This window comes from Anomaloglossus baeobatrachus, chromosome 11, assembly GCF_048569485.1.
Source record: "Anomaloglossus baeobatrachus isolate aAnoBae1 chromosome 11, aAnoBae1.hap1, whole genome shotgun sequence".
Taxonomy (NCBI): Eukaryota; Metazoa; Chordata; class Amphibia; order Anura; family Aromobatidae; genus Anomaloglossus; species Anomaloglossus baeobatrachus.
In genome coordinates this window covers 62180201-62207377 of record NC_134363.1, presented here as the reverse complement: position 1 = coordinate 62207377, position 27177 = coordinate 62180201, and the positions used below count along the sequence as shown (strand labels likewise).

The window sequence follows — 27177 nt, the reverse complement described above, 5'->3', positions numbered from 1 at the left end:
AAAAAAAAATGGAAAATCCCCATCCACCCATCCCCGGAAGTTATCTGTTATGGCTGGCTCCTTGTGGGTGGAGAACCGAACTGCCCAATTAGTGACTTTCATTGGAGTTCAGGTCAAGTTCGGGTCCCAAACAGATGTTAATTTAAAGTTTGGCTGCACACACCGAACTGAACTTCCATGGGTCTGACGCTCATTTCTAATAGGAACCCAACATAAAAGATACGCCTTGACCTTGGCTGTTGGGCTCACATATAACTGTCCTTTTTATGTGCTAAGTATCTCATTTTTTAATGTATTTTCTTAGCAGTAATGCTTGTTCATATTCCTATATTCTATATTCAAGTGCCATCAGTCTTTTTACATATGTGTATATATACAGTACAGACCAAAAGTTTGGACACACCTTCTCATCTCTAGAACAACTATTAAGAGGAGACTTTGTGCAGCAGACCTTCATGGTAAAATAGCTGCTAGGAAGCCCCTGCTAAGGACAGAGAAAAAGCAGAAGAGACTTGTTTAGGCTAAAGAACACAAGGAATGGACAATAGACCATTGTAGACCATTGGAAATCTGTGCTTTGGTCTGATGAGTCCAAATTTGAGATCTTTGGATCCAACCACCGTGTCTTTGTAGAAAAGGTGAATGGATGGACTCTACATGCCTGGTTCCCACCGTGAAGCATGGAGGAGGAGGTGTGATGGTGTGGGGGTGCTTTGCTGCTGACACTGTTGGGGATTTATTCAAAATACTAAACCAGCATGGCTACCACAGCATCTTGCAGCGGCATGCTATTCCATCCGGTTTGCGTTTAGTTTAACCATCATTTATTTTTCAACAGGACATTGACCCCAAACACATCTCCAGGCTGTGTAAGGGCTATTTGACTAAGAAGGAGAGTGATGGGGTGCTACGCCAGATGACCTGGTCTCCACAGTTACCCGACCTGAACCCAATCGAGATGGTTTGGGGTGAGCTGGACCGCAGAGTGAAGGTAAAAGGACCAACAAGTGCTAAGCATCTCTGGGAACCCCTTCAAGACTGTTGGAAAACCATTTCCAGTGACTACCTCTTGAAGCTCATCAGGAGAATGCCAAGAGTGTGCAAAGCAGTCATCAAAGCAAAAGGTGGCTACTTTGAAGAACCTAGAATATAAGACATATTTTCATTTGTTTCACACTTTTTTAAGTATTTCATTCCACATGTTTTAATTCATAGTTGTGATGCCTTCAATGTGAATCTACAATTTTTAGAGTCATGGAAATAAAGAAAACTTTGAATGAGGAGGTGTGTCCAAACTTTTGGTCTGCACTATATATATATATATATATATATATACACACACACACACGTATATATATATATTTCTGAAATGACTGACTAGCTCACACCCATGACTAAAGGCTACTTTACACACTGCGATATCAGTCCCGATATCGCTAGTGTGGGTACCCGCCCCCATCTGTTGCGCGACACGGGCATATCGCTGCCCGTGCAGCACAACATCGTCCACAGCCGTCACACATACTTACCTGTCCGGCGACGCCGCTGTGACCGGCGAACCGCCTCCTTTCTAAGGGGGCGGTCCGTGCGGCATCACAGCAACGTCACTGAAGCATCACTGAACCGCCGCCCAATAGCAGCGGAGGGGCGGAGATGAGCAGGACGTAACATCCCGCCCACCTCCTTCCTTCTGCATAGCAGCCGGGAGGCAGATAAGGGGAGCTTCCTCGTTCCTGCGGCGTCACACGCAGCGATGTGTGCTGCCGCAGGAACGAGGAACAACTTCGTTACTGTTGCAGTAACGATTTCTAAGAATGGACCCCCATGTCGCCAATTAGCGATTTTGCACGTTTTTGCAACGATGCAAAATCGCTTATCGGTGTCACACGCAACGGCATCGCTAATGCGGCCGGATGTGCGTCACAAATTCCGTGACCCCAACAACTCCGCATTAGCGATGTCGCAGCGTGTAAAGCCCCCTTTAGGACGGGATCATCTGTAACGTCAGTTGCCTGCCATATGTTCATTCCATGGACTTCCATTGAATTTTTATTTTTCTATTGACTCATTTTAATGATTATAAATACATTGTGATTATAATTATGCTGGCACTGGATCAAACGTTTTCCACTCGCTCATACAGAAATATAATAAATCTATTCACATTATCATTTTTGTATGTTTTTTATGCAGTTTTGAGCAACAATCACAATATAGTTTTGTTTCTTTAAAATAGTTTTTAATGAAGGCCCCTGAATCAATTAGGTATTCTGTGTATGGAGGTATATAGAAAGGAAAAATTGCGACAACGCCAGTAGGTGAAAGTGATGAACTTTATTGAACACAGGGTCAGGCCACTCCCCCTGACGAAGGCTTTGACAGCCGAAACGGCCGTCAGGCAGACGCAGGTCTCCGTGCGCTCCAGGATCAGCCTCCCAGGTATGTCATTATCGCAGTATTGGGCTTTATGGTCCCTTACTAACATTATTATGGTGGTTGATGCGGTCTAATTGGGGTTTTCGGTCCTCATATACTCTATGAGCCCCTGTTATTTACAGTCTCTCTTACTGCTGTTTGACCATGTGACCGCGTCCCATCTCCGATTCATGTAGTACAATGTCTACCTGGTTGGGATATTGTGCTGTCCCCTAGACCAATTGTGGTTGAGGGTGGATACTATATCAAATATTTGCTTCAGCCTTCTATTTTTATACCTATTATGTATAAATAGACCCTGGATCTACTGTGACCTGTTGTCTCACCTGTAATTGTGCCGCTATTTCACCGACCCTGTGTTCAATAAAGTTCATCACTTTCACCTACTGGCGTTGTCGCAATTTTTCCTTTCTATATGCCGTATACCAGCGACCTGCCAGGGTCCGTATTCCGCCATGTATATTTATGACATTATCTTATACATAATATCTTGTTAATCATGGTGTGGCTGTGGATTTTATGTGTATGGAGGTAGCAGACCTCCGGCAGTGGGACTTTTGGTAAAGCATGGAACCCTGTATCTGAGCAGGTGATCACGCGGCTATGGAGACTGTTCATTTACTGTTTTATTTTCTTTATGCCAGAAAGCCTGTTTTGTTTTCTTTGGGCTGATTTATTAAGTTGAATAAACCAGCTGAAATTTAGACGGAAAGCATTCCGGTGTCGGTGTTAGCTGAGTGAGTCGATACACCACAGTAAATATTTGGAAATTTATACTCATGGAATTAGACTCCCTGTTCTTATGATATTTTCTTTGTGTGTTTTTTGCTCATTATTTAAGTATAATTCATAATTTCTCATATTATATATGTATACTTTTTATTGTTATGTAATATTGTCTATATTGTATCCATGGGTTTAGCTTTATTGTACTAAGTTGAGTATTTTGCACTTACACTTTATTATTTTTTCTATACATTGACCATTACCTTTATAAGTAATTTTTGGAACATTTCTATTATAGTCCATATTATCAACCATCAATTTTTTGCTCCTCCAGCCTACTTCCACTTTAATATGTCTATGTTATATGTTACTTTTACATTTTTTTTTGCATAATTAAATTGCATAAATACAATTAATGATACATACCATTTTTATAATTATTTATTTGGCAGCACTGGAATATTTTTGGCAGTTTTTTATACAGTCAAGGCCAGAAATATTTGGACAGTGACACAAGTTTTGTAAATTTTGTCTGTTTACAAAAACATGTTCAGAAATACAATTATATATATAATATGGGCTGAAAGTGCACACTCCCAGCTGCAATATGAGAGTTTTCACATCCAAATCGGAGAAAGGGTTTAGGAATCATAGCTCTGTAATGCATAGCCTCCTCTTTTTCAAGGGACCAAAAGTAATTGGACAAGGGACTCTAAGGGCTGCAATTAACTCTGAAGGCGTCTCCCTCGTTAACCTGTAATCAATGAAGTAGTTAAAAGGTCTGGGGTTGATTACAGGTGTGTGGTTTTGCATTTGGAAGCTGTTGCTGTGACCAGACAACATGCGGTCTAAGGAACTCTCAATTGAGGTGAAGCAGAACATCCTGAGGCTGAAAAAAAAAAGAAAAAAACTATCAGAGAGATAGCAGACATGCTTGGAGTAGCAAAATCAACAGTCGAGTACATTCTGAGAAAAAAGGAATTGACTGGTGAGCTTGGGAACTCAAAAAGGCCTGGGCGTCCACGGATGACAACAGTGGTGGATGATCGCCGCATACTTTCTTTGGTGAAGAAGAACCCGTTCACAACATCAACTGAAGTCTAGAACACTCTCAGTGAAGTAGGTGTATCTGTTTCTGAGTCAACAGTAAAGAGAAGACTCCATGAATGTAAATACAAAGGGTTCACATCTAGATGCAAACCATTCATCAATTCCAAAAATAGACAGGCCAGAGTTAAATTTGCTGAAAAACACCTCATGAAGCCAGCTCAGTTCTGGAAAAGTATTCTATGGACAGATGAGACCAAGATCAACCTGTACCAGAATGATGGGAAGAAAAAAGTTTGGAGAAGAAAGGGAACGGCACATGATCCAAGGCACACCACATCCTCTGTAAAACATGGTGGAGGCAACGTGATGGCATGGGCATGCATGGCTTTCAATGGCACTGGGTCACTTGTGTTTATTGATGACATAACAGCAGACAAGAGTAGCCGGATGAATTCTGAAGTGTACCGGGATATACTTTCAGCCCAGATTCAGCCAAATGCCGCAAAGTTGATCGGACGGCGCTTCATAGTACAGATGGACAATGACCCCAAGCATACAGCCAAAGCTACCCAGGAGTTCATGAGTGCAAAAAAGTGGAATATTCTGCAATGGCCAAGTCAATCACCAGATCTTAACCCAATTGAGCATGCATTTCACTTGCTCAAATCCAGACTTAAGACGGAAAGACCCACAAACAAGCAAGACCTGGCGGCTGCGGCTGTAAAGGCCTGGCAAAGCATTAAGAAGGAGGAAACCCAGCGTTTGGTGATGTCCATGGGTTCCAGACTTAAGGCAGTGATTGCCTCCAAAGGATTTGCAACAAAATATTGAAAATAAAAATATTTTGTTTGGGTTTGGTTTATTTGTCCAATTACTTTTGACCTCCTAAAATGTGGAGTGTTTGTAAAGAAATGTGTACAATTCATACAATTTCTATCAGATATTTTTGTTCAAACATTCAAATTAAACGTTACAATCTGCACTTGAATTCTGTTGTAGAGGTTTCATTTCAAATCCAATGTGGTGGAATGCAGAGCCCAACTCGCGAAAATTGTGTCACTGTCCAAATATTTCTGGACCTAACTGTATATTGGAATACTCTGACTTATTTTTTGTGGTAATTTTTTTGGTATTTCCTCTTTTTTGTCAGGGTTTTACAATATGAGATGCAATTGGTATTCAGTTTTTTTGTGGTTTTGTAGCACTTCTTCGGGGCATTGTGCCTGAAAAGATGTAGATAACAATAAATTGCAATAAACTACATCTCTAGCCCCTTAATACACACAACTATGATTTTCCTTTTTGTAACACTTTAATTTTGATGTTACTTTGCATAACCTAATATAGAAACAAGGGTGGGTATTGTGTAAAAATCATATAACCCTTTAAAATTACAAATTTTATTGATACTTATTAAAATCCACAACCTTTGTGCAAATATTGAAGAAAATAAAGAGGGAAGAAGGTAAATGCTTACCCTTTATGATGGCCCTCCCTCCTGTCCACTACCTACCGCGGGGGTCGGCACCCTGATAGCTACGAAAATGGCGCCCCCACTCGGCGGTGGCTAACCCTGTAATATCCCTCAAATAGCCCTCAAAAAGGTGATGAAAAACAGATGAAGTCAAGGGTCATAAACAGGGTACATTCATACTTCAGTGGACAGAAAGATTGGGACAACCACACATGAACACCAGGTTCATACCACCTCCAATGTCATTGGCGATCCTGGGGTAGTAGTACAGACCACCGATATCAAATACACTGAGTGCATAGTCCTGTACTACCCCAAAAGGCAATATAAATAGCAGGTGCATACAACAAATGCCCAAAATTACCCCTTGGTATGCACATTAAGGAGCTTAATGGTGTTTAGTGCAATAAAATACACACATTTATAAACACACTTTGGCCTCCAATGGTGACTGGTATACTATACTATAGTATATATACCTAGGGTAGGTAGGGGGGTGGCCATCACAAGGCATGGGACTTTCCCGGTCACTAGGACAAACACCTGGGGGGCCGGTTCCACTTGGGGTAGAAGTAGGAGCCATCTGGACACTAAGTCAGTCTAGTCACGCCGGGACTTTAGTTTTGGCGACATGACACCACTCACCTCTTTTTCTTTTTCTTTCATGGGGCCTGAGGCTTGGAGTGGGACACTCAGCCCGGGTTCCTCACTCCTGGAGGGGCACCACTCAGCAAGGACACTGTCAAAATACCGGTGGATACCTCTAGCTTAACCAGGATTGACTGGGGCCGATCACGGCGGTGACCGGCACTCTGGGACAGCACTGGAATTTTGAGTAAAGACGCCTGGAACCGCAGAGACTCTGTCAGCCTGTTATTGCCGTCGCCGTTGCTCCACACTTCGGCACCAGTGGCCATTGACTACTGATCTGCAAGGATCATGTTTTCTTGAGGGAAGCATTAGAGGGGGATACTGAGTCACGTGACAACTGTGGCACAGCTACAAAATTTAAAAGACTGGGCCTGCATCCAGAGGGTGCAGTTGACACCAAGATTACCAAAGGAGCAGACGTGTGTGCAGCAGGTAAGGCCCATGTAACCTGAGGTGGAATTATCTGAAAATTTGCTGAGCCCTGAGAAATCTAAAGACCGAAAACCATCACTAGAGGTACTCAAAGACCAAATACCTATACCAGAGGAACCTGAAGACCGAATACCAATGCCAGAGGAACCAGAAGTCAGAATATCATCACCAGAGGAAGCTAAAGACGGAAAACCATTGCTGGAGGAACCCAAACACCGAACATAGTTACCAGAAGATCAGACTACATGGTCAAACACAGAAGATTGGAAGTCAAAACCAGAGAATGAAAAACAAACATTTGTTCCAGAGCAGTGAGCAATTAAGCCGGGCCATTACTTCCCGTCGTGACTTATGGTCATCTTATGCAACATTTCCTCTAACCCTGGACAGGTAAATATAACTCTCTTTCTGCTGCACATAGAAACCCTACTAATTATATTACCATTCAGTGCTTTTCTTCTCCAGTCTCTTTTTAATTGTCTCTCTGGAACTCACAGTCAGTGTGTAGCAAACTCTCCTACATCCACAACTTCTTTCTTTCCACTTCTGCTAGCCTTCTGGTTCTCACTGAAACTTGGATTAAGCAGTGGGACATGACCCCCGCTGCTGCACTCTCTTATGATGGCCCACAATTTTCACATACCGCCAGACCTGTGAACAAACAAGATGATGGTTTTGGTCTGCTCCTTTCATGACAAAGTTTTAAGATAGCCCTACTGTAATAATATACTCATATGGTATCACTTAAGGTGCTTTCACATTGCCTTGTTCTCCAAATTCAGTGGTCCAATCAGGGCTCACATCCGAACCCCCCGCCTCCCACCAAATGGGATACGGAGGTATGCGCTGACAGGGCCATTGTATATAACGGTCCAGATGGAGTCACCATGCGCTGTGTCATGCACCATTTTCCGGTATGTACAGTTGTAGCAGACTGTTTAAGCTTTCGAAGGTGCGGTTCTTGCATATATAGACCATCCAAATAACCTTGCCTTATTCTTTATACCATGTTTCTGTAAATGAGGAAAAATGTTCTTTCTTTTTGCAGTATTTTTGCAAATTTTAACGAAATATAACTTCTTTTCCAGGATCCATGTTCCATAAAGATGATGCAGTCCTGCCCTTCCAATATAGAGGTGAGACAAACTGTACTCCAAAATATTTCATAGGTTTTTTTATTAATGATCTATAAACTGGTGTTTCTTATTTAATACATAATATCTACACAAAAACAAATACTGTTGTGCTATGAAAAATGTTCTTAAATTGTATTTATATTTTCAGTTCCTTAATATGCCTCAGTCAGGTACAAGCTTATGAGTAGGGGATCAGTGTGGAAATCCATGTTGAAGGGAATCTTCAAGAAGTTTTCTTTTCTTTTTCAATATTTTCGAGAACAACAGAATTGATAAAAAATAAAGAAGTTTTAGGGCCTAGTCCCACTGCTCCAGCTACACAGTTCCGGTGGTCTTGGCTTAGTTTAGAAGTGATCATTTCCCGTCCATCAGTCACTTGACCCTGCAGCCAATCATTCAGTTCGGAGATCCGATGACTTATAGAGGGGTCACCACTAGAGATGGGCGAACCCGCAGATGGTTGGGTTCGGCGGGTCCAGGCTTCGAGACCGGACTTGACTCCGAACTTGAGCCCAGACGCCGAATCCCACATAAGTCTATAGGGAGCCGAACTTAAGTGTTATAAAATGGTGTTAATATAGTCTAGGGAGGTGCAAAAGGAAACAAAATGGGTATTAAAGCAGGACAATTATACCAAGTCTCCACACAGCTGTCACACTGCATCTGGGTCCGCTCATTAACTTTCATGAATATTCACTGCTTCACCCACCCACCCTTTGTGACAGCATCTGTGATTGGTTGGAGTCAGACTGCCAGCGTACCAGCATCTGTGATTGGTTACCCTCACAGTAGCTCTCTGGGCCCTGTAAGTGGAGTGTAAAAATAAATAAATAATTGAAAAAATGGTATAAGGTTCCTCATATATTTATACGCAGTACAGATAAAGTAGACAGCTGGAGGTTGCAGCCCCCAGCTGTGCACTTCACTTTGGCTGTGTATCAAAATACGAGGGACCCCAAGTGGCTTTTTTAAAAAAATAAATAATTTTAAAAAACAATGTGCAGTTATCCCCAATTATTATACCTAGCCAAGATAAAGATGACATCTGGGGTCTGGTATTCTCAGACTTTTGAGACCCATGGTCATTGGGCCCTCCTCAGCCTAAAAATAGCAGCCCACAGTCGCCCTAGAATTGGCATATCCATTAGATGCACCAACCCTTGCGCTTATCCAGTTTATCCTAATTGCCTTGGTGCAGTCGCAATCAGGGTAATATAACGGGTCAATGACAGCTGTGATGTCTCACAAAATTATAGCTGTCATCAAGCTTGAGGTTAGTAGTGGGTAGGGGGTCTATGAAACCCCCATTACTAATCTTGTAAGTAAAGAGAAATAAAGACAAAAATTAGTGAAAAATCATTTATTTAAAAAAACAAACAAAAAAACCCTTTTCTCCAATTTGTTAACCCCCAAAACAACCCTGCAGGTCTGACATAATCAATCAAGAAATAACGTCTGGAACTCCATTCTGAGTCTGAACTGGGTGCAAAAACCTAAAAAATCTACACTATATGGAGAGAAGGTATGCACACCAGTGACTATGTAAGGGGAATATATGAAAAGCAGAAACTGCTGTGTGAATACTGACATGAAAAATCCAATAGCTATATGTAAGAATGAAAATATGAAAAATGGAATCTGCATTACTGCCGTGAACATATGAATAAAGAGAAATGTAGCTATTGAATTGATCAATGCAACAGAGCCCCAACACTACGCCAAAGTATTTCTCTACGTTGGGGTGCCTAGCTTGTGTGTGTCCTCTCATGCAGTTAAAAAAACTTACCGTGTATGGGAAGCTGAGACCCAGGCTATATATGCCTAAAATGTGGACTGGCTATTGGGTGGGGCCGGATTCACAAACGAAAAACTACAAATCAATCAAGAAATAACATCTAGAACTCCATTCTGAGTCTGAACTGGGTGCAAAAACCAGGGGGACCCCAACGTAGAGAAATACTTTGGCGTAGTGTCGGGGCTCTGTTGCATTGATCAATTCAATAGCTACATTTCTCTTTATTCATATGTTCATGGCAGTAATGCAGGTTCCATTTTTCATATTTTCGTTCTTACATATAGCTATCTGGGAAAAATGATTGATGTCTTATTTTTACTGCTCAATGTTATAAAATTCTGTGAAGCACTTGGGGTTCAAGGTGCTCATCACACATCTAAATAAGTTCCTTGAGCAGTCTAGTCTAAAAAATGGGGTCGCTTGTGAGGGATTGTCACTGCTTAGTCACATCATGCGTGCTTTCCAAACATGCAGTGGTCACTGCTACCAATTCCAGACAATTTTGCATTCCAAGAGTCAAATGGGGCTCCTTCTCTACCAAACACTGCTGTGTGCCCAAACAGTGGATTTCCACCAGATATGGGGCATCGCTGTACTCAGGAGAAATTGCAAACAAATTGAATGATGCATTTTCTATTGTTATCATTGTGAAAATACAAAATTTGGGGCTAAAGTAACATTTTTGTGGGAAAAAGTAAGCTGTTAACTTTTTTCTTACACGCTTTAATTCCAGTGAAGCACCTGAAGGTTTAATAAACTTCTTGGATGGGGTTTTGAGCAGCTTGAGGGGTGCAGTGTTTAGAATGGTGTCACCTAGGCTTTTTAAAGTCACTTCAAATCTGATGTGGTCCCTAAAAAAATGTTTTTTTGTAAAATTTGTTGTACAAATGAGAAATGATATATGTGTAAATAACTTGTTTGTACTAATGGGAACAGTAAATATATGATCAATTAATTATATTAATACTGTATGGGAGATATACCGTACATAAAAAGATTGCTGAAAACCATACAATGACAATGCAGTTTTATGTAGTCAATTGGGTAAGGGTTAATATGTATGCTCCTTTACTCAATGTCAAAATTTTCTCCGTCACTAAGAAGTTAACTTTCTAGTTTTAAGGGATAAAAATTCATAGTTTAAAAATTGCTAAATTTTCACCAAATTTATATTTTTCACAAATAAACGCAAAACATTATCACCCTAAATTTAGCAGTAACATAAAGTACAATACGTCACGAAAAAACAATCTCAGAATTACTGGGATCCGTTGAAGCGTTCCAGAGTTATATCCACATAAAGTGACACCGGTCAGAATTGGAAAAATTGCCCGGGTCAGGAAGGTAAAAACAGGCTGGGGGGTGAAGGGGTTAAATACACTTGTGTGAACATAGTCCAAATGAGAGGAACTTTGTTTATACATATGTAAAAGAATGAATCAGCACAATATACAATTAAAATAATACATATAGGCTAAAAATAAAATGCATTTTGGAACTTCTGCTTGAGTTAAAATTACTGATTATGTTTTTTTAAATTTGACCGAATACTTTTCTCACAACAAATAGCATTGAGTGTTATAGATAATCTAGAGATAGGGAATGTAGAACTGATGGAGAAAGGTTGGACTCGATGGCTCTGAGTCTTTTTTCAACCTATGAAACTATATCAGGTATTGATATACTCCATATTCATGAATCGCATCTTAAATTGTTATTGTGATAGAGGATAACTTGCCGATCGTTGGATCAAACCACTGGCAGCCCCACTGATCCCAAGATCGGGGTTTCTTAGAATCCCAGTGTCATGGAGCAGACTCTGGACAGTCTAGCGTGAGCCAAAACACACAACAGCAGGGGTTACACCACGACAAACAAGAGGTACATCGGGAACACTTTAATAAAGGAGGCCCCTAGGACTGGTGAGAAGGAAGATGAATACCTCCTGCACTTACCTGCTGCTGTACCCTCCACTCCGAGCCAGTTCCTATACAGGTTCCTCACCTGTCGCCAAGCCAGAACCTGAAGCCCTGAGTTGACCATATAATAGTCCCTGGCTAGCGAGTAGGCAGGTAAGGATTGCTAGCCCCACCACTGCACTATAACAACACACCAGGGAAGGAAGACAGACAGGGGGAATAACAACAACAGACTGAAAAAAGAAAACATATAAATATTTACCACACTCTCCAAGTTTGCATGTTGAAAATGGGCATGTTTATTGATAAACAACAACAACAAATAATTTCAATATGGTGGTTTGCGACACATCCGACATTTCAACTCTCCTGGTTCCTAATCATGTGGTCACTATAGGAAGGACTGGAAGAAAGTTAGGTGCCATAGCGCTATGGCAGTGTGTGGAAACATTACTGCAGCCACCACAGCAACTTCAAGAGAGAGTTTCAGCAGCTCCTTCCACCTTCAGGCCAAGCTTCAGAATGGATCAGAGAATAACTGGCACCCTGTACTGATAGCAGAGGGTATAAAAAGGGACTGAGAGTGGTCCAAGCCGGAAACACCTGGGCTGGTAATTAGCCTGATAGCTGGCAAGGAATACCACGACTGCAAAAAGAAAGGAACCACGTTTGAAATTGAGTCAAGAATGGAAATGACTCAAGTCCTGAATCGGTCACTAGTCTCATAATGTAGAGAGACAGTTGTGACACCCAGATAACCGTCCTCATGGAAAGAAGGTGCACGGGTGAGGCATATGTTACATTCATGGATGCCACTGATGGAGAAGACCAAGTACAACAGATGACAGTCCCATAGACAATTAATGGAGGTGAGGCTGTACCAATCAGAAGAAGGCTGAAGATCCGTTACCAAAGTTCTAATGTTGGGGGTCCCAACGTTCACACCACTGCTATCAGCAAGTTATTCCCTATCAAAAGGATAGCGGATAACAGTTTTTTTGTGAATTATCTTTTAACAGTATGTTACAATGTACCTGATCTGTTGCAGAAAGTTGATAGTAAAATTGGCACCAAATGATGCAGACCTTTGTTGTGGATTTTACTGTATTGCAGAAATTCTGCAGATTTGTTGTAGGTTTCTCACTATGCAATGGGTGAAAACCCCACAGTGAAATTCTATATGGTAAATTGACTGTGGCAATAGGTCACTTTACACTGCTGATTATTAATAAATGTTATGTGGCTGAGATTTGGTAAAATCCCCAGTGCTGGTACTGTAATACATCAGACATCAATGATGTGTCAGCAGTAGCGCTTTTTTTGTAAAAAAAATATTTGCTGGTACGCATCTCTGAGGAGAGGAGTGGTGGGGGGTGCTGTCAGATGCCGGCGGATCTGTCAGCCAGCGGCCGAGATTGAGGTGCGGGGAGGGGGTGCTGTCGTGCTGTCAGGCGGCCGGGAGATCCTGTGCACGGTTTACCTGCAGTTGAGGCACTGGGTGGCGGAAAACGGCAGTCCCCATACAGCTCCACCCCCCGGCCGCATTGCCGCCCCCCTGAATATAGTGCCACCTGAGCAAACTGCTCAACTTGTCCAATGGACGGTGTGGCCCTGTTTCTCATTATTCAGTTTTGTAGTCTGTATGCTAATTTCAATCAAAAACTATGTAATTCAGATTTCAAAAGAAAAATAAAAAATGACTAATACTGTATAATCGTTTTTTTCACTTGCAAAATATGGTTTTCAACTTATCTAGGCTGTATTCTATAGAAAACGCCAAATTTCAACCAAAAACATCAGGATCATTAATACTAGCTGATGCAGGTTCGATAGTTGAAGAACCGGTGGCCACGTTCTGCTCTATCATCTGATTTGTTTCTGTCTCCACGTCTGTTCGGGGTCTTTTGCATGCCGGAGCCGCACCGACCGAGAACTAGTGCGTTATTTTATCCATCTAAGACAAGTTTGACGAAATAAAACTCAATGAACCCTGCTCCCTCCATCCTCCATCCCCCTGTTCCCTCCATTCTCGATCCCCCTGTTCCCCCCATCCTCCATCCCCCTGCTCCCTCCATTCTCCATCCCCCTGCTCCTTCCATCCTCGATCCCCCTGATCTCTCCATCCTCAATCCCCCTCGTCTCTCAATTCTCCATACTCCTGATCTCACTCTATCCCCCCTTCATCCTTCTTCCCCCTGCACAGCCTGCCGCCCTCTGCACCCCTCTCTCACATACCCTGCCTTCCTCCATCTTCTCCAGCTTCTATCCCGCTGGGAAAAACTCCATGGCTCCGCCCACCCGAGTCACATGTACGTGACATCATCGCAGGTCCTACAGCTCCAGTAGCTGCTCTGCTTGTGCCTCAGCTCCACACATGGCTAATTTGTATAGTTTACAAATTAGCCATGTGGACAGAGCCAGAGGTGCTGACTCTCAGCGCTCTTCAGATTTTCCGGTACGCCGTACCGGCATGTACCGCCGCAAAAAAAGCACTGGCCAGCAGCACATTGGGAATAACAGACCCTAACAGGATGGATATTTGGGTGAGGTTTATTGTATGCTACCAGGCCAGTCTGGTGTAGATTCTTATTAAAGAGAATCTGTCAGCAGGTTTTTGCTATCTCATCTGAGAGCAGCATGTTGTAGGCAAAGATGTCCTGAATCCAACTGTATCACATAGATTACTGCCTGCAGCCGTTCTGACACAATCAGAACATTTAGATTTAGCCATGTAGCAGAGCTGAGAAAGGTAACCCCGCCCACACCAGTCTCTCTATAGGGATTGTGCATAGAGAGTGAGGTCTCAGTCAGAGCAGGGGTTGTGCCGAACTGCCCTGCCTGTGACTTTGTAGTCAATGCAATGATAAGTCCTGCTGCTTAAAAAATCATAGCAAATAGACAAAAAATAGGACTATGACAAAACAGGCATCCATGAATTTTTTTTTGTTCAACTTTTTATTTTTCAAAAAGAGGTTTCTTAACATGGTATACAACAAAAGAAAATATACACTTACATACATAAAAGAAACATTTCACAGGTATGTGGCACAATTATGCTATGTCAGAAACATACTAAAAGTCTATTGAAGGGCGAGCAGGATTCGATCATCGGGTAAACTCGGAGATGGGCAAGACTAGAGCCGGACCTAAAGGGACCCGGTGGAGCCTTCGCACAACTCCTCAGGTTTTTGTATAGGAGGAATACGTGTTGTCATAAGCCCTTTTTTGTCCTCAAATTTGGTAGGTGTCCCCAAGCGCATCCCAATTAGACCATGTCGCTACAAACCCATCCATGGTATTATGGAGCTGGGCTGTCAGTTTTTCCATATTTCTAACATCTTTTATTCGTGCATACAGATCAGAGACAGACGGAGGGGCTGCCCTCTTCCAAAATAATGAGACTAGGCATTTGGCCACTGTGAGGATATGAAGTAGGAGTTTTAAATCCGGTTTGCTTAGGGACGACGGGAGGGCATTTAACAAAAACACCACCGGGTCTTTGGACACACTTCTACCAACCAATCTGCCCATCAGTGACTCTACCTCCTCCCAGAAACCCCTGATGGCCAGGCATGTCCAGAAAATATGGTATAGAGATGCACCTTCAAGGCCGCACCTCCAACATACATCCGGGTAATTACGATTAAACTTGTGTAGAAGCTCTGGAGTGTGGTACCATGTCATGAGGATTTTAACTTGATTCTCCTTGTAGAGAGTGCTAATCGAGGACTGGAATGTCCTAGCCCATATCACTGACCAGAGTGCGTCCGATAGAGGGCGTCCTATCCAACCCTCCCACCTCCTCATGTACGTGTGTTTCACTGTATCCAAATGATCCCCAGTTATCAGTATGTCGTAAATGGCTGAGATTAATCCCCTGGTTGAAGTTCGGCCAGAGCATAGGGTCTTGAATGTAGTTGGGCGACGCACCTCCGCTAGTACCATACTGTCTGTAAAAAAATGTGTTATTTGTTGGTACGAGAAATACAGGTGAAAGGGCAGATTGTATTGGTATCGTAGGTCTGAAAATGGATTTACTTTTAGAGTCACTGGGTTAACTATATCTCGGAAACAGTAAAGGCCCATCTTTGCCCACAGCCCCCTCACCCCCGGACTCATACCCTCCGTCAGATGTGGCGCAAACAGGAAAGGGGTCAACAGAGATGACTGTGATGACAGCTGGTATTTCATTCTACACTGCCTCCATATCTCTCTTGTAAATGCCATTGGGCCTAGGAGGTCTCTAGAGGGGGTGTCACTAGGGCTGCCCCAGATTAGAGAGCTTGGATGATAGGGTGCCATCCATAGCTTCTCTATCTCCGTCCACTTGTTGTATGCCGGTAGGGTCGTCCATGAGGCCAGGCTACGTAGATGAGAGGCGTAGTAGTAAAGTTTAAGATTCGGGCATGACAGACCCCCCTTTATACGGGGTGTACACATAACAGAGTCTGGAATACGGTGCCTTCCCGAGTGCCAGATAAATTGCAGTAATGTTGACTGGACTTTTTTCAGGACCCCCAAGGGAACCCGCACCGGGAGTGTTTCAAATAAATATAGGAATTTAGGGATGACCGACATTTTGATTGTGGCGATTCTGCCCAAGAACGAGATCTGTAGAGATGACCGTTTTTGAAGGCTATTTTCTACTTCACGTATCAGGGGTGGGAAGTTTGCCTGGTATAATGCCTTATAGTTGGAGGTTATTCTAACTCCTAAATATCGCAGGGAGTCCGATCTCCAAGAATACTTAAAATTTTGCTTAAGGGACTGTAATTTGGCCTCTGGGATGTTGAGAGGTAAGGCTTCTGTTTTATCAGAATTAAGTTTGTATCCCGAAACTGTGGCGTATTGGGTTAGCACTGCATGTAAATTTCGTAGAGAGATGGCGAGGTTAGTCAGGGACAGTAGGACGTCGTCTGCAAACAAGGCCACCTTAAAAGACCTCTCCCGAACCTTGACCCCCATAATATCTGGATTAAGTGAGATCTGTGCCGCCAGTGGCTCGATACTAAGAGCATATAGGAGAGGGGACAATGGGCAGACCTGCCTAGTTCCATTTCGGATAGGCAGGGATTCTGAATGAGCGTGTGGGAGGCGAATGGTCGCCGCCGGGAAAGAGTACAGACCCCTCAATGCGGAGACGAATGGCCCCGACAAGCCAAAGTGACCCAACACGAAGAACATGAAGGACCAGTCCAGCCTGTTGAAAGCCTTCTCCGCATCCAATCCCAGAAGAAGTGCTTCCACTCCCTCTCTGTTCACCACCTCCACCAGATCCAAGATCCTTCGGGTGTTGACCCCCGCATGTTGGAATCGGTCAAACCCTACCTGGTCCTTATGGACCAGCTGTGGGAGCCAATGATTTAAACGTTCTGCCAGCAATTTGGTGAATATTTTAAGATCGGAATTTAGGAGGCTAATAGGGCGGTAGCTCGCGCATTCCATAGGGTCCCTACCTGTTTTGGAAATAATAGTTATGTAAGAATGTAGTAATGTATTTGGAATGTCCTCCCCTGTCATAAAGAGTTTGAAAAAATGAGTCAGATGGGGAGACAGTTCCCCTACAAAAGTTTTATAATATAGGTACGTAAACCCATCTGGATCCGGGGCTTTATGGTTTGGAAGGTCCCCAATGATCTGGTGGATCTCATCCGGCAATATTTCTCGATTAAGGTCAGTTGTCGCGGGCGGGGAGGAGGATGGCAATGCTGCGCTCACCCCCTGCTCGGGTCCGGCCACTGCTGCTGCGGCTGCTGCTCGGCGGTGGCTTGAGCGGTGGGCCGGATCCCGGGGTCTCGAGCGGTGCTCCTCGCCCGTGAGTGAAAAGGGGGTGGTTTGGTTTTGGGAATATTGTCCGTGACGCCACCCACGGTTGTGGTGATTTTTGGTGACACCACCACTGCTCCGGATGGGGATCCCGGGGACGGTGACAGGGAGCAGCTTGGGTTGTTATTCTCCCCTCCGTGGGTAGAGGGTTTGTTGTCCCGGGTACTCACTCAGCCCAATGATGATGACACAGTTCACGGTAAAACAAGCGGCTGGTTGGACGGGTCCCTCGGACGGCTGCGGTGTTGTTGTTCCCTGCAAGTTAGCGGTGACTGTCTCTTCCCTGCACCTAAGTACGGTTGTTGGTATCGATGGGTTCCCACCGGTAACCCGCTCCCCGACTTGGATATGGGCCGGAGGAGCCCCTTTTTGCCTGCAGGCGCTGGCCCTGAGGAACTGGTGCCTTGGCGGTGGTGGTGTCCCTCTCACTCGGTCGGACTGTTGCCTTCAATCGGGACTTAGTTGTTTGGAAACCCAGGAGGTCCCCTTCACTGACGGATTTGGCAAATTCACGGCGACTCCAAGCCTTGCCGGGGTCCATAAGGCCCCTGCCACTGGTGCTGGCTTCTCTTTGTGTACCGGTCCGGTACCGCCGGGCCACCACCTGTCCGCGGTCCTTACGGTAGACTCCAATCGGCCACTCCTGCAGACGGTCACCACCGTCTGCCAACCTTGCTGTCTCGCCCGGGGCACCCACCCGGATGCTCTCAGTCAGTTTTGCTTGCTCTCCTACCACTTCACTCCTCACACTTTCACCTCTCAAACTAATCTGTCTGGTTTTCCCGCCTCCAGGACTGTGAACTCCTCGGTGGGTGGAGACCAACCGCCTGGCTCCACCCCCTGGTGTGGACATCAGCCCCTGGAGGAGGGCAACAAGGGTTTTGTGTCTGACCTTGATGTGCCTGCAGGGAGTATGGGGTGTGTTGTGATGTTGTTCTCTGTGGCCCCTGGCTTGTCCAGGGTGACACATTCCCCCTTAGTTTAATGCAGACCATCCTCGGGCTGCCCGTCCAACACCGGATTTATTTTCACCAACTGTAGAAAAATATAGAAAAAATGTAAAACGGTGACAGACATACAATTAAAAAACATCTTCCCACATCGGGAGGTACTCTTACTTAAACGGTTTCAAACGGTTTCAAACGGTTACGGCTTCCGCTCTCACCCACCCAAGCAACCTGGCCCTGATGCTGCCCCTAAGGAAACAGGCAGCACCCCTTGACCCCAGTCCTGCACAAATTGCCCGAGCGGGTTCTGTCCTTTCCAGGGGACCCACGTCCATGGGGAGCCCCTGGAACCCAGAGAGGTTAGCCACCGGTTCCGGTGGTGGCTGGGCCCCAGCCTGCTCCACTGCGGGCCCTTCCTCCAGTCTGCCTCTCCGGAAGCAGCAACGGTTGGAAGCTGCAACAACACATTTATTTACAAGCCACTAATGTTTGTGGTTGCCCTGCAAGTTCTCAGGCTTGTCCATAGTAGTTCCTATGCAGCTTTTTAAACGGTCCCCACGGGGACAACGGTGCCGGCAACGGCCGGTTTTAATCAGCAGTAAACAATCAGGTGACATTTCGGTTCCATTTACTTATTTTTGCAGAACTTTCAAACTTTACAACTGTACTTTCTTAAACACACACACTTTTTGGTGGTCCCAACGGAGACGGTGACAACGGCACTCCGCTGCCCTTACTCAGCAATCCCGCGGCGCAGCTGCCTTCGCTGCCGCTCCCGGTGCGGAGCACTCTCTGCTTGCTCCGGTTCAGGCGGTGTGGGGGATGGGCCCAGCCAGAGTCCCCCCGTGCCGGCTACGACCGGTACCTTCAGTAATGAGGGACCCCGCTGTGACATGGCCTGCTCTGCCTCCTGGCAGCTGCATCCCCGCCGTGCCTCCGGTGCATCTGTGCTGACGGGCTCAGCCTTCGGCTTCTTCCATGGAAGCGGATCAGGGTGGTCACGGGCTTCTGCTGCAGGTCGGTCCGCCGGGGCGGATTGGCAGGGTACTGCTACCGGTGGTGATGGTAGCGGGCCTAGTGGCGGGGCAGCAACAGCCAACACGGGTAGCGGGGGATGTAGCAGGGGGAGCGGGTATGGACCGGGTCCCTCAGCCGCGATGACCGAACCACTAGGGGTACAGGGGTGTGGGTCACTTACCCTCCCTTCCAAGACTCCCTCCACCTCGCGTCTCCGTATGGCCGCCACCACTTCCGCCATGTCGGCCTCCCACTCCTCCAGGAGGAGCTGCATGCAGACCTGCAGACGGCTGCTTAGCTGGACGGTCCGGACTTCCACCCACGCCGCCGTGCCGGGTGCGGGGACCACGGTGTTGTTGGTCGGACTCAGCATCTTTAGCAGCGGCCTCTTCCAGGAACCAGTAAATGGCCACAGGGTCCTGGCGTCCCTGCCTCCATAGCCGTGCTCACATGCAACCAGCCGCCATTTCGTGCCCCCTAAGTCTCTTTCCGGCCCCTCCTCTATCGGGGCGGGGTTTTTGCCTTCGCGCCTCCACTACTCGAGGAGATGCTCGAGCGGGAACTTTCCGCGCCAAAGATGGCGGCTTCTGAAATTTTTCGGCCGGACACCTCCGGCGGTAACAAGGCGCACCTCTACCAAACGGCAGAGCGGTAGGATCCTGTTCGTGACGCCAAGTTGTCGCGGGCGGGGAGGAGGATGGCAACGCTGCGCTCACCCCCTGCTCAGGTCCGGCTGCTGCTGCTGCGGCTGCTGCTCGGCGGTGGCTCGAGCGGTGGGCCGGATCCCGGGGTCTCGAGCGGCGCTCCTCGCCCGTGAGTGAAAAGGGGGTGGTTTGGTTTTGGGAATATTGTCCGTGACGCCACCCACGGTTGTGGTGATTTTTGGTGACACCACCGCTGCTCCAGATGGGGATCCCGGGGACGGTGACAGGGAGCAACTTGGGTTGTTATTCTCCCCTCCGTGGGTAGGGGGTTTGTTGTCCCGGGGCCCCGGTGATGGGGTAGGGATGGATGGCAGGCGGGTTGCGGGGCCTGATGAGGTGCAGGGTCGCAGGGGCAGCGCTGTGCCGCACGGCACGGAGGTACTCACTCAGCCCAATGATGATGACACAGTTCACGGTAAAACAAGTGGCTGGTTGGACGGGTCCCTCGGACGGCTGCGGTGTTGTTGTTCCCTGCAAGTTAGCGGTGACTGTCTCTTCCCTGCACCTAAGTACGGTTGTTGGTATCGATGGTTTCCCACCGGTAACCCGCTCACCGACTTGGATATGGGCCGGAGGAGCCCCTTTTTTCCCGCAGGCGCTGGCCCTGAGGAACTGGTGCCTTGGCGGTGGCGGTGTCCCTCTCACTCGGTCGGACTGTTGCCTTCAATCGGGACTTAGTTGTTTGGAAACCCAGGAGGTCCCCTTCACTGACGGATTTGGCAAATTCACGGCTACTCCAAGCCTTGCCGGGGTCCATAAGGCCCCTGCCACTGGTGCTGGCTTCTCTTTGTGTACCGGTCCGGTACCGCCGGGCCACCACCCGTCCGCGGTCCTTACGGTAGACTCCAATCGGCCACTCCTGCAGACGGTCACCGCCGTCTGCCAACCTTGCTGTCTCGCCCGGGGCACCCACCCGGATGCTCTCAGTCAGTTTTGCTTGCTCTCCTACCACTTCACTCCTCACACTTTCACCTCTCAAACTAATCTGTCTGGTTTTCCCACCTCCAGGACTGTGAACTCCTCGGTGGGTGGAGACCAACTGCCTGGCTCCACCCCCTGGTGTGGACATCAGCCCCTGGAGGAGGGCAACAAGGGTTTTGTGTCTGACCTTGATGTGCCTGCAGGGAGTATGGGGTGTGTTGTGATGTTGTTCTCTGTGGCCCCTGGCTTGTCCAGGGCGACACACATCCAGAGCCTCCTGGGACAGTTTTGGGAGGTGACAGTCAGTCAGGTAGTCGTTTACTATTTTTGTTCTGTCCGGGTGGGACATTGATAGTGATGGAGTACAAGGATGTGCAGTATGCATGAAAGAGTTGGGCAATTTTTGTGGGGTCGTAATGAGGAGTGCCTGAAGTGTCCTGTCGCGGGCGGAGGGTCCGCGCTCTCTGGGCTCTGGTCCGGGGCTGCTGCTGCTCGGTGGCTCGAGCGGTGGGCCGGTGCTGATGGTCCCAATGGGGACAACTGGGTTGCAACGGAGGACCGCCACCTTTATTACTCATTTCCGTACCCCTCACCTGGCTCCAAGCGAAGAAATACAGGCTCCATCCCTTTCAGCACACGGCAGGTGCGACGGGGAAGGGCCGCCCGGCATCCATTATTTCCACTCCGAGGGATGTAGGTGGCCTCCATATCATACAAGCCGAAGACTCCTTCTTCCTTTGAGACAGGCTCTGTGTCAGCCCCTGAGCCGCTGTCATCTGACTCCAAGGGGCTGATGGCGGGATCCGGTAGGACAGGTACGGTTTCCAGCTGAGCCCAGACCACTGCTCCTCAGTGGCAGGCGATTCGTCGTCGGTCAGTGCACGAAGGGCCGCCATTGGTTTTTTTTAGTTAACCGCTCCGGCATTTGGTTGGTCGGCGTCCTCTCGGGCCTCCGGGCCCTGGCGGGGCATCAGCGCGGACTCCGCCGTCCCCATCGGGGGCGGTGGGCTGAGTGGGGCAGTAAGGGCGGCTAGCACCGGCGATGGAGCGGGCCCTGCAGGGGCCGGGGGTAGACCGGGTCCTTCAGCCGCAGTGGCCGGTCCCTCGGGGACATAAGGGCGTGGGTCACTCACCAGCTCCTCCAGCATGGCCTCTATTTCATGCGCCCGCACGACCGCAGCCAGCTCCTCCACTTCAGCGGTCCAGCGATCCAGCAGATCATGCACCTGGGCCCGGTTGCGACAGCACAGTAACATCACTTGGACATTCAGCCACGCCGCTGTCCCGGGCGCAGGCTCCGGGGACTCGGGACTTTCAGATGGGGTGGGCATACTGGCGCATGTGCTTCCAAGAACCGGATGTGTAGCAGAGTCCTGGCGTTCCTGCTCTTTATACCTTTGGTTACATCAGGTACACCTGCACCCGCCCCCCCTTGGTTATTTCTAGCACTTCCTTCTTCTGGGGGCGGGGCCTCACTTTCGCGCCCTCCCTGCTCGGGGAAGACGCTCGAGTGGGAAATCTTCGCCCCCAAGATGGCGGAACTTCAAATTTTTCGACCGGACGCCGCCAGCGGGGACTGCAAGGCGCACGTCCACCGGTAGGTAGATTGGTTCTATCCTGTTCGTGACGCCAAGTTGTCGCGGGTGGAGGGGCCGCGCTCGCTACGCTTGGGTCCGGGGCTGCTGCTGCTCGGTGGCTCGAGCGGTGGGCCGGACCCGGGGACTCAAGCAGCGCTCCTTGCCCACGAGTGAAAAGGGGGTGGTTTGTTTGGGGAGATAATTCGTGATGCCACCCACGGGTCGTGGTGATAATGGGCACCATCGCTGCTGGTGACGGGGATCCCGGGAGCGATGGCAGGGAGCAGCTAGGATGTTGGTTCCCCCTCCATGGGTAGGGGTTGGTGATCCCGGGGCCCGGTGGTGGTACGGGGAGGCAGGGTAGCTGGGGTGCAGGGTTGCCGAGGCAGCGCGGCGCGGTGCCAGATGGCACTGTTGTACTCACTCAGGAACAGATTCACAGAGTCTCTGGTAAACCAAACGGCTGGATGGACGGGTCCCGCAGCCGGCTGCAGTGTCTTTGCTCTCCCCGGACAGGTTGATGGTGGCTGTCTTTCCCTGCACTGCTGTAGAATGTATTGACTCCGATGGTTTCCCAACGGTAGTCCGCTCCCCGGCGTGTATGTACCGAAGGAGCCTGTTTTGCCCGCTGGCGCTGGCCCTTGAATCTCTAGCCTATGGCGGTGGCTTTTTATCCTCACTGTGTGGACGGTTGCCTTCTGTCGGGTCTTGGGTGTGAGGGAACCCCTGAGGTCCCGGTCACTCTCGGATTTGACCATTGTTGGCGGCTCCTAGCCTGGTCGGGGTCTGATGGCCCTGCCTTTGTGCTTGGTGCAGATCTGCTCCCCGGCTCGGTACCGGCGGGCCGGGCCACCGCCCATCCCCGGTCCTACGGTTCCGCTGACTTGCACCACCTCCTGCAGACGGCCACCACCGTCTGCCGACCTTGCTGGCAGTGCCTGGGCTCCTACTCAGACACTCACAGTTTCTCCACTCCACTTCACTTGAACTCCAAACTTCACTCCTCTCCACTCCAAACTTAACTAACTGCTTTTCCCGCCTGCAGGCGTGTGAACTCCTCGGTGGGTGGGGCCAACCACCTGGCTCCGCCCCACCTGGTGTGGACATCAGACCCTGGAGGAGGCAACAATGATTTTGTTTGACTGATGTTGACTATCCAGGGGAGGGGGTGTGTGTGATGTTGTGTTTGTAAACCAGTAGACAGATGGGATGTTCTATGTGAGCCTGCAGGGTGTGAAGGTGCAAGCATTCTATCCGTCCTTTCTGAAAACACCATATCAAAGTCTCCCCCTATGATGTGTAAGGCCCCACGGTCTGACGGGAGGCGTGATAAGACCGAGGAAACAAATCTAGTTTGATTAGAATTTGGGGCATAGAGGTTGCACAAGACTAGTTGTATCCCATTCAGGGTGCCCTGGACTATGAGGAAGCGACCTGAGGGATCCGCTTCACACCCAGTCACTTGAAGTGGACAAGTGCGAGAAATCATTATAGCTACCCCAGCTTTCTTTTTCATATTTGTGGCCGAAAAGGATTGGGGAAACCAGTGTCGGGCAAAGTTGAAGGAGTTTTTTTCTGTGAAGTGTGTCTCTTGCAGAAACACCACTTCCGCCATTGATTTTCGCATCTCCTGTAGGACCAGCCTCCTCTTTACATCTGAATTCAGCCCCTTGTCATTAAGACTCATTAACTTAGCCATCTCAAGACGTCAACATATGCTAGTATAAGGGCTAGTGCCCGACACCGCCATTTTGTATGTATGGCAACAGTAGTCCCCATACCCTTTTGAGACAAAGCATTGAGACTTTGGTGGATTGCATACCTGTGAATATAACCAGGACATAGAAAAACAAACCAAAACATAACTATTTTCTACTGAAGAATAAAACCTTTTCAATTGTGTACTAGGATAAGTGTATGGCAGTCAACTCTAACCGTCCACTATCCCAGCGCCAGAGTCGACTTATGTTCACTCAAATTCAAAGTTATCACACTAGTTATAACCTGCACTATAAGACCAAAGTGCGAATAAATTGGTACGACTCTGTCGATGGGGTGGGTGACGAAACTCCACAAACCAGACTCACGGGCTCCAGACCCCTTCCCCCGGGAAGAAAAAGAAAATCCCATGGAGATAAAAGACAATATAAATGAGTCCAGTAACCACTGATAAGTTCACAGGGTAGCCATGAATTCACAAGAGGATATGTCGCGGGCGGGGAGGAGGGTGTCAGCACACTACGCTCACCCCTTCTGCTCGGGTCCAGCGGCTGCTGCTCAGTGGTGGCTCGAGCCGTGGGCCGGATCCCGGGGGTTCTCGAGCGGCACTCCTCGCCCGTGAGTGAAAGGGGGTTGTTGGGTGTGGGAATTGTTTATTGTCCGTGACGCCACCCACGGTTGTGGTGATTTCACCACCGCTGCTCTATAGGCCCGGGGATGATGGTATGTAGCAGCGAGATGTTGCGTTGCCCCTCCGTGGGTAGGGGTTAGTGATCCCGGGGCCCGGTGATGGTGAGGGAGATGCAGGGCTTGGTGGGCGCAGGGACGCGGGGGCAGCGCTGTGCCTTGCGGCACTGTGGTACTCACTCAGCCTGAGACGTTGACATATAGTTTTACGGTAAACCACACGGCTGGAAAGACGGTTCCCACGGACGGCTGCACTTGCTCTCCCAGTAGGTGACGGTGATGTCCCTTTTCCTTGCACCTTTGTTTCTGTGTTGGTAGCGATGGATTCCCACCGGTAACCCACTCCCCGGCTTCAAGCTGGACCGGAGGAGCTCTACTTTTTGCCCGCAGGCGCTGGCCCTGAGAGACCGGTGCCTTGGCGGTGGCGGTGTCTCTCCTACTCTGGTTGGGCTGCTGCCTTCAATCGGGACTTGGTTGTTGGGGGATCTACGTCCCCTTCACTGACGGATTTGGCAAATTATGGCGACTCCTAGCCTTGCCAGGGTCCGAGAGGCCCCTGCCCTGGTGCTGACTGTCCTTCGGAACACTGCTCCAGACCGCCGGGCCACTACCCGTCCGCGGTCCTTCCAGGAACTTCCAAACGGTCCCCCTCCAGACAGTCACCGCCGTTGCTGACCTTGCTGACCTGTCCTGCACACAGCTGGACTACTTCAGGCTTTCTTTCTGTCACCACTCTTGCTTTCCTCCTTTACCACTTTACTTCTTTCTACTTTCACTACTTGTTTACTCCTTTCACTTCCTCCTCCAAACTCTATCTGCTTACTCAAGCTCGTCCCTGAGCTGACTGCCTGGTTTCTCCCGCCTCCAGAGCTGTGTACTCCTCGGTGGGCGGAGCCAACTGCCTGGCCCACCCCCTGGTGTGAATCATCAGCCTCTGGAGGAAGGCAACAAGGATTTTTGGTTAGCTTTGGTGTTCCTAACTGGGATGTAGGGTGTGGTGGTGTGATGACCTGTGTCCCCTGGCTTGCCCAGGGCGACACATTCCCCCTTAGCAAAATGCAGACCGTCCGCGGGCTGCCGTCCAACACCGGTTTTATTTTTCTGTAAAAGATAACATGGTAAAATAACATATTTACATTTTTAATGAATCTTCCCATAACGGGAGGCACATTTCTTAAACGTTGCAAACGGTTTACGGTTACGGTTTCCGCTCTCTCCCACCCAAGCAACCTGGCCCTGATGCTGCCCCTAAAACCCAGGCAGCACCCCTTGACCCACAGTCCAGCACACGGTACCCGAGCGGGATCTGTCCTTCCCCTCCAGAGGGTAGCCACCGGTTCCTTTGGTGGCTGGGCCCCAGCCTGCTCTGCTGAGGGCCCTCCCTCCAACCTGCCTCTCCGGAGGCGGCATTGCGGAAAACGGTAACAGCAAACAACTTATTTACAAGCCACTTAACGTTTGTGGTTGCCCTGCAAGTTCACGGGCTTGTCCATGGATAGTCCTCCATGCAAAACAACTTTTTAAACGGTCCCCACGGGGACAACGGTGTCGGCTCCAGCCGGTTGCAAATCACTTTTGACAATCGGGTTAGGTACTCAGTAATCATTTTCATCATTTTTCAAACAAACACACTGACTTCTGGTCCCAACGGGGACAACTTTTAGGCGGAGGACCGCCGGCTTAGCAGTCCATCCTCAATCGCGGGGCTCTAGTGCCACCTTCACATGGTGCACCGCCGTGGACCCCGATGGTAGCTAGCTGCGGGTCATCTTCCTCCATATTCATGCGGGCATGCACATCCGCTCTACACCCCTCTCGGGCATCGATCTCCCTGCGCAGCTGCTGTTGCCGTCGCTCCCAGCCGGGAGCACTTTCTGTTTGCTCCGGTTCAGCGTGTGCGGGGGACGGACCCAGCCAGAGTCCCTCCGTGTCGGCTACGACCGGCACCTTCAGTAATGAGGGACCCCGCTGTGACATGGCCTGCTCTGCCTCCTGGCAGCCGCATCCCCGCCGTGCCTCCGGTGCATCTTTGCTGACGGCTTCAGCCTTCGGCTTCTTCCATGGAAGCGGATCAGGGCGGTCACTCGCTTCTGCTGCAGGTCGGTCCGCCGGGGTGGATTGGCAGGGTACCGCTACCGGTGGTGGTGGTAGCGGGCCTAG

At 48.5% G+C, this 27177-nt stretch overlaps 1 protein-coding gene across 8 annotated transcripts in view; it reads left to right on the top strand.

Moving 5' to 3' along the window:
- LOC142256609 (galactoside alpha-(1,2)-fucosyltransferase 2-like) overlaps positions 1–27177 on the top strand; it is a 254802-nt gene that overhangs the window by 25701 nt on the left and 201924 nt on the right. For 5 of the 8 annotated variants that reach the window (XR_012727548.1, XM_075328378.1, XM_075328375.1 and 2 more), the window contains exon 2: positions 7858–7905. Coding sequence is in view for 4 of the 8 variants with exons in the window: in XM_075328378.1 (XP_075184493.1) it covers positions 7863–7905 (43 nt within the window). In the remaining 4 variants the exon portion in view is untranslated. Of the gene's footprint in view, positions 1–838; positions 1125–7857; positions 7906–27177 lie in introns of those variants that run through there. The other 3 variants (XM_075328373.1, XM_075328374.1, XM_075328376.1) reach the window with 2 other exon arrangements.